This window comes from Vulpes vulpes, chromosome 9, assembly GCF_048418805.1.
Source record: "Vulpes vulpes isolate BD-2025 chromosome 9, VulVul3, whole genome shotgun sequence".
NCBI classification, from domain to species: domain Eukaryota; kingdom Metazoa; phylum Chordata; class Mammalia; order Carnivora; family Canidae; genus Vulpes; species Vulpes vulpes.
The window spans coordinates 103,417,582-103,430,147 of NC_132788.1; the positions used below are offsets into that span (position 1 = coordinate 103,417,582).

At 58.1% G+C, this 12,566-nt stretch overlaps 1 protein-coding gene across 1 annotated transcript; it reads left to right on the forward strand.

Moving 5' to 3' along the window:
- Nucleotides 1-1,217: 1,217 nt before the first annotated feature.
- On the forward strand, nucleotides 1,218-12,356 carry PIN1 (peptidylprolyl cis/trans isomerase, NIMA-interacting 1). Its single transcript, XM_072721529.1, has 4 exons — nucleotides 1,218-1,356; nucleotides 3,328-3,540; nucleotides 10,726-10,836; nucleotides 11,728-12,356. Exons 1-4 carry the CDS (start codon nucleotides 1,299-1,301, stop codon nucleotides 11,835-11,837), a joined length of 492 nt encoding a protein of 163 aa, XP_072577630.1. The 5' UTR covers nucleotides 1,218-1,298; the 3' UTR covers nucleotides 11,838-12,356.
- Nucleotides 12,357-12,566: the final 210 nt, after the last annotated feature.

Sequence of the window (12,566 nt, forward strand, 5' to 3'; positions counted from 1 at the left end):
GAAACACAGAGATTAGTTTCTTCAAAGTCATAGCCAGGCTTTGAACCCAAGCGATCTGGCTCTTGAATGCTCTTAACCTACTATATCCTATTTCTTGTAGACATGTTTCCCCATGTTTTATATGACTGTGCCTCATTCTTCTTCTTTTTTTTTTTTTTTAAGATTTTATTTATTCACGAGAGACACACAGAGAGAGAGGCAGAGACAGGAAGAGGGAGAAGCAGGCTCCATGCAGGGAGCCCGATGTGGTACTCGATCCCGGGACTCCAGGATCACGTCCTGAGCTGAAGGCAGGTGCTAAGCCACTGAGCCACCCAGGGATCCCCGCCTCATTCTTTTTTAATGGTCACATAGGGGTCTAGTTATAGATGAACTATCATTGAACTCTTCCTTGTTGGTGTCTTTGCCTCTCCTATCTATCTCCAGCCTGTCCCCAGGCACCTCCCCAGAGTCCCACAGGTGCCGCACACTCAATTTTAAGACGATTCAAACTGAGCTCATCATCCTCCTACAGGCGCATCCTCCTGTGTCACCAGCTAAGTGGCCATGCCAACACCCACCAGTCACCCAGGACAGAGGCAGGAGCCAGACCGAGAGAATAAAGTAGGTTCCAAAGGAAGTAGAAGATGTTTGGTCAGTGGCACAGGGAAAGGGTTAGTCTCGCAAAAGAAAAAAAAAAAGTGGGGGGTCAGCTTTGGACATCTGGAGGAAACAGGTGGGGAGAAGGAGGATGGAGGAGCCAAATTTAGGCTTCTTCGCGGCTCATCACCAAGGCAACTGCGTTGCTACGGCAACAGCTAAGGCAGCACCGCCTCTTTCAAGTACCTCGTGGGCTGCCGTCACCTCGAAACCACCCGGACACTTCCGCATAAGGGGGCGCGGGCCTCCGGGAACGGCTTAGGAAGGCGGGAACTACTGCCGGAGTAGCCAATCGGATGGGGCCTGCGGCGAAGGACGCAAAGGAGGTGCCCGGACTTCTGTGAAGCTCGCCGGGCGCTGTGGAGAAGGACGGGCTCCGGCGCCTTCCCTACCAGTTAGCGGCCGAGGGAGGAAGGGGGCGGGACCCGGGTGAGGCCGTACGGGGGCGGGACCCGGCAGAACGCGCGGAGGATCCGCCCAGTCTCGCCGCTGCCCAATAGAAAGCCCGAAGGCCTCTCCGGACTGTTCGGGCGCCCAATGAGCATCGTCGCCGGGCCCCGGGGCGAGGCGGGCCGAGCCAATCGGCGGCGGCGGTGGGCGGGTGCGGGCGGCATAGGCGGTGCGGCGGAGGCGGAGCGGGCGCTGCGGCAGGAGGGAAGATGGCGGACGAGGAGAAGCTGCCGCCCGGCTGGGAGAAGCGCATGAGCCGCAGCTCAGGTGCCGCGGGGGTCGGGGCTGGGGCGGGGCCGCGCGGGCCCGCGGAAGCAGGGCTCGAGCTCGCCCCTGGGGCGCGGCGCCGCCGCCCGATTCCCGTGGGGTCTTGGCTCCTCCGCGTCTTCCCAGGGTAACGGCCCGGGCCCGCCCCGTGGGGGCTGCGAACCTCAGGAGCGGGGATGCCGGAGGAAACTGAGGCAAGGGGCGGGGCCGGAGAGACCCAGCGCGCTGCCGGGGGTGGGGGGGGCGGGGGCGGGGGGCCGGGGATCCCGCCGCACTCCCCCGGGTGATGGCCCTGGCCCTGCCGATCCGGCTGACACCTTTTGGCCTAATGCACCCGACGTCCCCGGGGACCGTCTCTGCACCCTGCTGGGCCCCGGGGGCACCCCGGGGAAGGACACCCCAACCCCACGCTCAGGGCGTGGCCCCAGAGCGTTGCCGGGCCTCGGGCCCACAACCTGCCCCTGCTAACCCGCCGGCGATCCCCGCCTAACCCGAGTCTGTCGTCGCCGCCGGGTGGATGGACCCTGTGCCGGGAGCCCGATCTGAGGCTTATCCACAGTAATAATACCCGTAACCGGGCACGCTCGTCTTACCGCCCAGCCCTGTGCCAAGTGTGTTTGGAGTGTGTTCTCTCTCTCTCTGAATGACCACAACTCTGGGAGGTGGATAGTTATCACCCCGTTTTGCAGGTGAGGAAGCTGAAGTCAGAAAACTTAAGGAGCTCCCCCAAGGTCATTCATTTCAGGGGGTGGGGGCTGGATTAGAGTCCGGTCAGTCTGACAGCAGAGCCCGCCTGCCCTTGTCACTGCAGACCAGTGAGGAGCAGGCCCAGCATCTCACCGCACTGCCTCCCCAGCCCATAAAAATCACAGTCACAGTGATATCTGCTCATTGAAGGCCAGGCCCTCTGGTGAGCACTTTGCACGGATCATCACTGTTCTCCACATTAGCCCCGGGAAGTTATGTCCTTAATCTCTTGCTTCACCCCCACTTTTCAGATGAGAAAACCAAGGTTCATGGAGAGAGAGGCCATTGCAAGGTTTTAGGGTCAGTCACTGGCTCAGCTCTCACTGAGCTCGCTCCAGCCCTGCTCCGTGGCCACAGCTGACAGCATGAATCTGATGCTCTGCCCCGTTCTGGGCCCCCTCTCTGGCCATATCTGCTCGGCTCCACCCTAATGGTCTTCCTCAGGGGTGACCTTCAGTGCTTCACAGTGCTGGGTGCCAGTCGTGCAAAAATCTCAGCCCTGGGCTCTCCTGGGTTCTACCTCAATCTTCTCTCTTGTGGCTCCTTGGGCCCTGGATAACGTTTGACCCCCCTGTACTGCTGGTCCATAGTTGTGCAGCGCTGTACACTGGGTGCGGGTTAAGAACAGAGCTTTCATGTTTGGCAACCTGGGTATAATTCCTGCCTCCAGCCATGTGTGCCTGGGGCCAAATGTACACTCAGGAAACATTCCAAAGGTGTGGAAGGTGAGGCCTCACTTCTGTCGTCTACAGGGAGATGATAGCTGTCACGCTCCTAATGTGTACTGGGCACTAGTCTAAGTGTGTTACCGCTGTGAGCTCACTCAGTCCTTAGCACAACCCTACAGGCAGGGACTGTTGTTATCTGCATTTTACAGGTGACAAAATCAAGGCCCAGAGAGGTTAGCTCACACAGTGAGTGACAGCCAGACTTGAACAGGCAGCCTGGCTGCCTGTCCCCACACCGGCTTCGTCTCTCCTGTCACTCTGGGTGGTTTTCCTCCTCGAAGTCACTAATAACTGAAGTTATGACATGGTCTTTTTTGCTTGTCTGGGGCCTGCCCATCCCCATCTAGAATGCTGGCTCCCTCGGGGCCTGTAGCTCGAGGTGGACTCAGGAGATTTGTTGAATGAAGGCATCCCATTGGCCGGTCCGTCATCTTGGCCTCCAGGTGGTGTCCTTTGAGCAGGTCCCAGCTGAATTCCTGTATCCCCCCTCCTCCAGGCCGGGTATACTACTTCAATCACATCACTAACGCCAGCCAGTGGGAGCGGCCGAGTGGCAACAGCAGCAGTGGCAGCAAAAATGGACAAGGGGAGCCCACCAGGGTCCGCTGCTCGCACCTGCTTGTCAAGCACAGCCAGTCCCGGCGGCCCTCATCCTGGCGACAGGAGAAGATCACCAGGACCAAGGAGGAGGCCCTGGAGCTGATTAATGGTGAGCAGAGTTGGAAGCAGGTTGGAGTGGGGGGAATGTGGGGAGAGGTTGTCCCCTCATGGGGAGCCGGAGCCAGCCTCGTAGAAATCACACCAGGCCATGCACCCCAGCCAACTCAGCTGTCAGCGTTGGCTGCCACCGAACTGCCTGTACGTGACACGAGCTTGGACTGCACAGCTGCCTCTCCTTTTTCTTTCTATTTGGCATTTGAGGGTGAGCCGGGTTAGGAGAGGAGGATCCAGCCTTGGGGGCTGGCAGCCCTGGGTTCAGATGGTGGCTATGCCCTGTAAGCTCCAGGGGGAGCTTGTGTCATCTTGAGACTCAGTTTTCACCTCTGTAAAATGGGTGTTGTCACATACGTGCCCATACCTGGTGTGTAGGTGCCAAGAAAACTATGAAATCAGCAGCATTTAGCCCACTAGGGCCATAAGTTGCAGAACCCTGGTATGGAGCTTCCTGGTATTGCTGCCACTACCTACACATGGCTGTTACTATTTAAATTAATTAGAACTAAGCCATATTCAAGATTGGTTCCTTACACTGGCCACACTTCAAGTGCTTGGCAGCCACAGGTGGCTAGTGGCTGCCATCTTAGCGCAGATATAAAATTTTTCCATCCTTACAGGAAGTTCTGCTGGACAGTGCTGGGCTGGATCTCACGTGTGGTTTAATCATTCAGACTCTGGCACCACAGACCCCAGACCCTTCCTGGGCTGCTCTTACCCCATATGACCTGTGCCTCACCCAGACCCCGACGGCCTGGGTTCCTATCTGGCACTGCCCAGCCCTGGCTGTGTGACCTTGAGCAAGTTACTTAACATCTCTGAACCTGTCTTTTCACTTGTAAGATTCGTGTTTTGATGATAGAACCTACCTCCTAGGACAGTTGTGAAGACTCTGACCTCATGCAGTAAAAAGCATGAATGTAAAGCATGAGTAACAGTTCCTAGTGTCTAGTAAATGTCCTCTAATTGCTAACGGTCATGATGATTGTTGTTAGGAGCACAGGCCTTGCAAAGTGCAGACCCGGTCAGTGTTGGCGGTTGTTTTACTGTCATATTACTTGGTCCGGTATTTGGGCTGCAGGATATTATTTACACCCACACACTTCCTGCAGTGTCCTGGCCCCTGCAAGCCTCACACGGCAGCCTCATAGAGAGGAGCAGAGCTCATGCGCAGATTCTGGAAGGCAGGTTAAAGAGCTCGCCTCCTGAACTCTGTGAGGGCAGGGACTGGCTCTCTTCCCACCATATTCCCACCACTCTACACACAGCCTGGCCTACACTCTGTCCTCACGGCCTTGTTTCATGAACAGCAGGGAGCCAGAAGTAAAGGCCTCGGCAAGGCCGTAGCTTGGACTCTGGGGAAGGCTGTGCAGGGGACTGAGGAGGATGAGACCTCTCCCAGCAAGGTTGAGGGGGGGGGCCCTGAGTGAGCGAAGAGTCCGGGTTCTTTCTGGAGACAGCAGGAAAGCTGACCACATTTGACTGGGGGTTTGGTCCTGCAGTGCCTTGCTATCAGGAGAGAGCAGTGTGGGGAGTGTCAAGGGCCAGGGATGCTGGGAGGCCCAGAGCCCAGGCTGGTTGGATCTAACATTGAGCAGCTGGGGGGAGGGGTATGCTGCCCCAGGGAAGAGGAGGAGGTTAGTGGAGAATGCCCAGAGAATCAAGGGGTGACCTGGGTCCTCCCAGCTCAGGTGGTCCCTGTTCTGAGGCTTGGGGACCCACAAGAGTGGGCAAGAGGCGGACCATCTGGGCGAGGGTCTAGTTCTGCAGAACAGCCAGGCCAGAGCCAGAGACCTTTGGGACAGTCCTGGCAAGAGATGGCAGGAGGCCGAAGCAGTGAGCATGGCTGGGAAGATAGGCTGTTTGGCCTCGGGGACTGCCTGGGAGGGGCAACTGAGGATGCCTCCCCATTTCCAGGATGGATAGGTGTGCGCCTGGTGGGCTGTTACTGTGGGAGGATCCTGGGGCTGCTGAGTCAGTTAGGTCTTGGAGAAGGGGGATCTGGGACGTGCTCCCAGGAAGCTGTCAGGCCCTGGAGTCGGTGTAGACTCTGGAGTGTTAGCAGGGGCTGGAACATGCATGTATCTGTGCAGATGGCCCGGGGGAGCTGTGGGCAGAGCTGCAGCTACAGGCAGTGTGATGTGACTGACCAGGGAGAGGGGAGCAGATTCCCAAGAGGTCAGGAGGCAGACTCAGGAGGATATGGTAACGGGTTAGCTGGGTGGGGCAGGGTGAGGTCACAACTAGTGTGGCTCATCTTGGAGTCACACACAGATAAAGCCTGGTGCCAGCTGTGTGGCCTTGAGCAAGTATCTCAGAGCCTTGGCTGCATCATCTGTAGAATGGGGATAGGACATGAGACCCAGGGGCCGGCCAGCGGTTGACGGCTCAACAGAGCAGTGGGCTCAGTGCCCAGCGCTTAACATCTACACAGGACCCTGGTCATTCAGGCCTGTGTGGTTGAGGGCCCAGGTCAGGACAAGGCATCTGCTCCTTCCTTGAAAGAGCTCTGAGCAGGGACTAGGGAGCCTGGTGGGACTTGGATGGGACTCAGGAGCCTGGTGGGCTCAGCATGGAGACCCTCTGGTGACCTTGGCCTGTTTACTCAGTGTCTTGAGATGAGCTGGGACAGACCCCTCAGGGGTCATTAGGAGAAAGCTGGGAGATGGCCCAGGCCACGGAATGCTTTGTAACCAGACACTCATGTGCCCTGTCAGCAAGCTTCGGGTGTCCAGGCCTGTTTTTCTCTTCTGTGAAAGTGGACGCTCCCCCTGTCCTGGGCTTGTTCCAGGTGATCAGGAGATCAGGATTTGGGCTCGAGTCTCATCAGTACCCATTTAGGTCCATCGCCCCGAGGGGACAGGCTGCCTGCAATAAGAACCAGCATGTCCGCGTTTTCTGCTGAGGCTCCTTTTCCTCTGCAGCTGCTGGGCTGTGGCCAGGCCCTGCCAGGGATCTGGGGACCAGCTGCCTGTCATTGCCAGTGTCCTTGTCTAAGGAGGCCAGGCTGTGGAGAAGCCCTCTCCACCTGCTCCCCATCCCTCCAGCCCCACATGCCTGGGACCTAAGGATCCCAGGGAGGCCCTGGTGTGAGTAGCAATCTCCTCAAACATGCTCATTCCCAGGGTCTGCGGGTCAGTGAGCCCCTTTGCCCTAGCGTCCCCACCCCAGGTTGGCGAGTCCCTTCCAGTCTACTGTCTTCAGGCTGAGGTGTCTCTGGGCCCCTCCTGCTGGATCTTCGGTCTTCTGGGCAGATTTAATCCTGTCCACTTTTACTTGGTCCAGGCCCCTTCCCTTGTCTGTCTCTAAACCTCTCTAGGGGTGCCTGGGTGGCTCAATTGGTTAAGTATCCAACTCTTGATTTCAGTTTAGGTCATGATCTCAGGGGCCCCACGTTGGGGGTCCAGGCTGAGTGTGGAGCCTGCTTAGGATTCTCTATTCCTCTCCCTCTGCCCCTCCCCTGCTTTAAAAAAAGCAACATCTTAGAAACAAACTGATTTGTTTACTCACTTTCCCTAAACAATTGTGGTGTATTACCTTGGGGTGCTGTAACAGAATACCACAGGCTGGGTATTTATTTTCCACAGTTCCAGGGCTAGAAGTCTGAGATGAAGGTTCTGACCGATTCAGTTTCTGGTGAAGACTGTCTTTCTGGCTTGCAGGCAGCTGCCTCCTCACTGTGCACTCACGTGGCCTTTCCATGGCATGTGCATGTGAGGAGTGAGGGGGAGCTCTCTAGTGTCTCTTCTTATAAGGACCCTAATCCTATGGGACCAGGGGGTCTCCCTTATGACCTCATTTATCCCTGATTACTTGCATGAAGGCCCGTCTCCAAACACAGTCATTTTGGGGATTGAGGCCTCAACATACGAACTTGGGGGGGGACACAGTTCAATCCCTACCACATGGACTGACAGCTAGTAACTGTCAGGGGCTTGCGCTGCACCAGGCATTTTCCAGCAGTAACTGTCCCTCCTGCTAGCCCTCCAGGGTGGGAGCTGCTATAAATAGCCCATTTTACAGGTCAGGCAAGTATGCCTCCGAGAGGCAGTCACCCACCAGGGTCACAGAGCTCGGGATGGGTAGAGCTGAGATCTGAATACAACAGTGGGGGAGTCTAGAGTTTACCCGCCTCGGCCTCAGAGACGCATGGAGCAGGCCAGCCTGTGACCTCCCAGCAGCGACAGGTGCACTTCTGTCATGCAGCCAGTTTCAAAGGCCCCCCAACTCCCCAAATCAGGTAAAAGTTCCCTGCTTCAGATGGGGAACTCCTTGAGAGGCTGCCCCCCAGGATCTGCCTCTCACCTAGAGTGCCCGTTGGATGGAGTGCGGTCTCGGTGAGGGGTGTTGAGGCAGGCCGGCTAGGTCAGGGCATCGCCAGGAGGGTGGCAGAGGGTGTTTGGTATGTGCTTCCTTTTCCTCCCCCCTTGAGCATTTGGATCTAAGGCACAGAGGAAAGAGACATGAGATTCCAGCATTTCTGTCTAAGGAGCGGAGGGGTGGATCCCTCTCCCTCCTTCTCTGTGGCCTGTTTCTGTCTCATTTATTCATGAATTCCTTCAGCATTAGCAAGCACCTGTTCTGTGCACAGGGCCAGGTGCTGGGAACACAGCAGCGAGCAAGGCCTACTGGCCCTGCCCTCCCACTCTGAGGCAGGTGACACACAGATGGGATACTGGCAAATGTAGGGGGGCACCTCCCACAGCGGGGTCTTAGGAAAGACTCCTGGATGAGGCCAGAGGACAACAAATGAGCTTCCTATGGGAAGAGACCATTAAGCAAAGGCCTCGAGGTGGCAGGGGCAGGGCAGACTGGGAGGGCTGTCACCGGGGCTGGGGTAATACTGAGCACAGGGGATGCACAGGGGCCTGAGGGTTCCCTTGCATCTTGGCTTGTGGCCAGACTCCTGACGGGCAGCTTCAAGAAAGGGGAGATGAGAAAGCAGTGATTTTTGTTTGTTTGTTTGTTTTTAAGTCACTTGAGGCTCCTGTCCAAGCAGAACGTTTCCTGAGAGTTGGCTGATCAGAGGAAGATTTGGGTGCTATGAACTATGGCGGGCAGAAACTTGGCTTTTATTTGATTTTTGGGCTGATATCTGTGTGTACCACAGCCAGGCCATCTAGTCTCAGGGATCCCTGCTGACTCACGGCGTCGGCTCCTGGAGGATGCGGTAAGGTGGTGCTGTATTGGGCTCGGCTCTGCAGGTGCAGGGCCTGTGCCCGGAGGCGGGCAGGTTACAGCAGGGAGCACTGTATGCACAGGATTCTCTGGCCAGCGAATTGAGGTCCAGACAAGGGAAAGGAGGAAGAATCTTGAGGCTGCCCAGGTGAGGTGAAGAGATAGCTCAGAGTCCAGGGAGTAGAGAAGTCTCGGTGATGTCCAGTTCAGGCTGGATCACTAATGGGTGCAGCTGGCACTGGGGGGCCACCTAGCAGCCCCAGCGGGCATGGCCAGCCCCAGCAGGGGCATTGCAGGCAGAAGCCACCCCTGCCCATGGAGGGTGGGGCTCATGTCGCACTGGCAAGCTTTTCTGACCAGGCAGCCTGTCCCATGACAAGATACACAGGCGGGATAGCCCAGGGATGGGCAAGTCACACAGAAACAGGGGAGTCTTATCACTGAGACGCGTGGCCCTTGTGGATGGGAGAATTGTGACAACACCTGACATTTGTCAGTCTCCATGGCAGGCACACTGTGCTGTCACTGTGGTCTGCTGGCAGATGACTAATGGGCCAGCAGCAGAGGGATGGTCGGGACATGGGGATGACAGGGTGACAGGGACAGCAGTGGAAGCCGCCCAGTGGACCAGATACCAGGACCCCGGGTGCTGCCATGGTGTGGGACAGGATGGGGTGATAGGTGTGTTGTCACAGTTGTGCTGTTTCAGTTGTGGTCATAGCGGAGTTTGCACGAGCTCAGCAGGCAGATGGCCCCGGCTGGGTGTCTGGGCCTCAGTTCGCCAGGTGGCTTAATCAACAGCGTCCCTGTGGTGCTCAGACAGGAGCAGTGGAGGGTGGTGTGCAGAAGCCCACTAGCAGGCATGACAGGGTGATCCTCACACCCGGGGTGGGCTGGGTGGGTGTGCAGAATGTCCCCAGGAGAGTAGCTGTCAGGGAGGCCACGTGAGACCAGGGTGGTCTGGAGCTGCATGTCCTGGGAGCCCACCCCGTGGCTGCGCCTGTGGGTGCAGGGACAAGACTGGCAGGAATGTTCCTTCAAGCGCTGGGGCAGCTGGTTGGAGCAGGTTGGGGCATTTCGAGGAGGAGAGGGTGGGCTCTGGCTCCAGGGGCTCCTGCCTGGAACCTGGACTCAGGAGCAACAGGGTGCTCTTCCTCACCACGCAAACACAGCCTTCCTATGTGCCCTGCTCCCCACATGTGAGTCATATAGGTGCTCAGTGCAGCCTCAGCCTTCCCCCACCCCCCGCCCCCAGGAGATGAGTCCCCAGTAGAAGCAGTTTGTACCACACACAGGATGCATCCAGTGTGATGCCACCACAGCCTTTTAGAGCAGCTGCAAGAATGGTGTCGGCTGCTGTGGGGCCATGTCCATGGAAATGACACATGTCCTGTCTCGGCTGCCTTGTGGTCTCTTCACGACGCCCCACTTAGCAGCCTGGGCCTTCCTCCCAGTTTTGATAGGTTGGACAGTTGAGGCCCAGGGGATCCGCCAACAGCTCCTGTGGCAGAGCTGGCCTGGTGCCCCAGCCTCCTGCCTTTCTCCTGGAAACTTCTAGAAAATTTCCCCATCAGTGCCCTGTAGGATCTTGGCAGGGCCCTGGGTCCCAGCATCCCTCTTCAGTATCTGCCCTGCTTTTTGCCCTCCTCCCCAACAGGGCCTAGAGGTAAAGATTTTCCCCAAAATACGTGTTGGGGTATGGAAAAGGTCATGTTGTGTTCATGTTATGTCTGTAGGGGGCGGGAGGTAGGAGTGGCAAAGGGAGCTGGGGTGGGGGAACGGGCTCTGAGACCAGTGTGGCTATTGAAGCCGCCACAAGGTCAGGGGGCGCACACTTGGTGGGGCGGGGGGGTGTTCATGAATGTGTGTGGGGCAAGTGGTCACCCTTGCAAATAGGGCAGGGGTTGCGTGCCTCCTTTCCGAGGGAAGTGCCCCCTCCATCAGGAGTCCCCCACTCCATCCCACCCTGCCTTTGACGAGAGGTCTCCCTGTATGTCCACAGGCTACATCCAGAAGATCAAGTCAGGAGAGGAAGACTTTGAATCTCTGGCCTCACAGTTCAGCGACTGCAGTTCGGCCAAGGCCAGGGGAGACCTGGGTGCCTTCAGCAGAGGTGCGCAAGGAGTGGGCACTACCTGGCCCTAGAGGAGCCTCTGTCCCAGCCGCTGGGATGCCTCTGCCAGGGGGAGGTTGGGAGGGGTAGCCCCGGCTGTGCAGGTCTTCAGGGTCCACCAGGTGGCAGCACAGTCCCGCAGGCCCCAGAGGGACTCCCAATGCTGGGGGGGTTGGCTGGGCTGCAGAGCCCTCTGCCTGGCTTCCTTTCCCCCCTGTGGTGGGGAGTCCGTCTGTGGGTCCCTCGATGCAGTTGTCCCCATCAGGGACACGGCAGGGTAGGTACTTGGCTGCCGTGTGCCTCTCCTCTGGTTGGGGGGTGTAAGGCTGGGTCCCCAAGAATGCCCCTCCCAGCACCACCCACAGGGGTGAGGGGAGGAGAGTTCAGCTCAGCAGCCCTGAGTTTAAGCCTATGGGGCTCAGGCAGTGGAAAGGGGGGAGCAGAGGGGATCAGGCCACCTCCTCCTCCTCCTTTCTTTCCTCTTCCCCCTCCACCTTGGGGTCTGCAGAGCATCAGGGAGGGGCCCAGGATGGGGTGAGGAGTGTGGGAAGAGCCAGCAAGGGGCTGTCAGCTGCCTGTGTGCCCCAGGAGGCAGGCAGGACAGATGATGCGGCAGGGGCTGGGAACGGGGGCCCAGGGAGACGAGTTCATCACTAAAATGTGCCTCCCAAGTGCACAGCAGTGGCAGCAGCTCTGCCTGCCATCCCTCATGCTGTCCTCAGGCTTCCTGGGGCCTTCTTAATGGCCCGCCGCCCCACTGACAGGGCCATAAACCATGTGATGGATGAGCGTGAGGCTCAGCGCAGGTGGGAGTCCCATCTGCCCGCTCCACCTGGTCCTGGCCTGCGGCCGGGTCTTGACCCCCACACACCATCGCTCACACTTCCCCAGGTCAGATGCAGAAGCCATTTGAAGATGCCTCCTTTGCACTGCGGACGGGGGAGATGAGCGGGCCCGTGTTCACGGATTCCGGCATCCACATCATCCTGCGCACGGAGTGAGGGATGTGGGTGGCTCAGGCCTGGCCTGCAGGGTCGGGTGGGGCGGGATGGGTGGCTGGGCCCACAGACTCTGCTCCCTGCTGTCAGCCTGCCAACAGGTGCCCCACCCTGCTGACGTCACAGTATTTATTGTTCCCAAAATGGCTGAGGGGAGCTCTTCACCACTGGGGGCCTCCTCTTTGCCCCTAGTTGGAGCTGTCCCTGTCAGACTCCCCTCCCCTTTAGGAATTGACTTCAGAAGGGCAGGTGAGTGGGGAGGCTCCCAGACGGAAGGGGTGGGGGTGACCTGTCCCAAAGAGAAGGCCTAGTCAGCTGAGCTGCCCCTGTGTCCCTCCTTGCCACCCAGGTCCAGGCTGGGGGCAGGATGGCCTTAACACTGTTTCTGGTTATGCTATGTTCCTCTATTCAATTGCAAAAAGCAAATGCTCAACGTGGGGCCCAGGCTGCCCACCACCTTGGGGTCCTCACTGAGTGGCAGTGCAGCCCCCTTCGCATCCTTGATTAAACTTGGAACCACTACTCTGCTGTCCTGTGTCTCGTTCCCTCCCAGCTGAGGTGAGGGGGAGCTGTCAGAGGAGCCATCATCTTCCGCCCTCCCTGGTGTCCAAGTATCCAGGCTGCATTTCCTCCCTGAGAAGCCTCCCTTCATCCCGGGGAAGAAGGGCTCCTAGCAGAGAAGTGGGGTGCCAGTCAGTGCCAGTGGTCCTCCAACTTGGGTATTGAAGAATG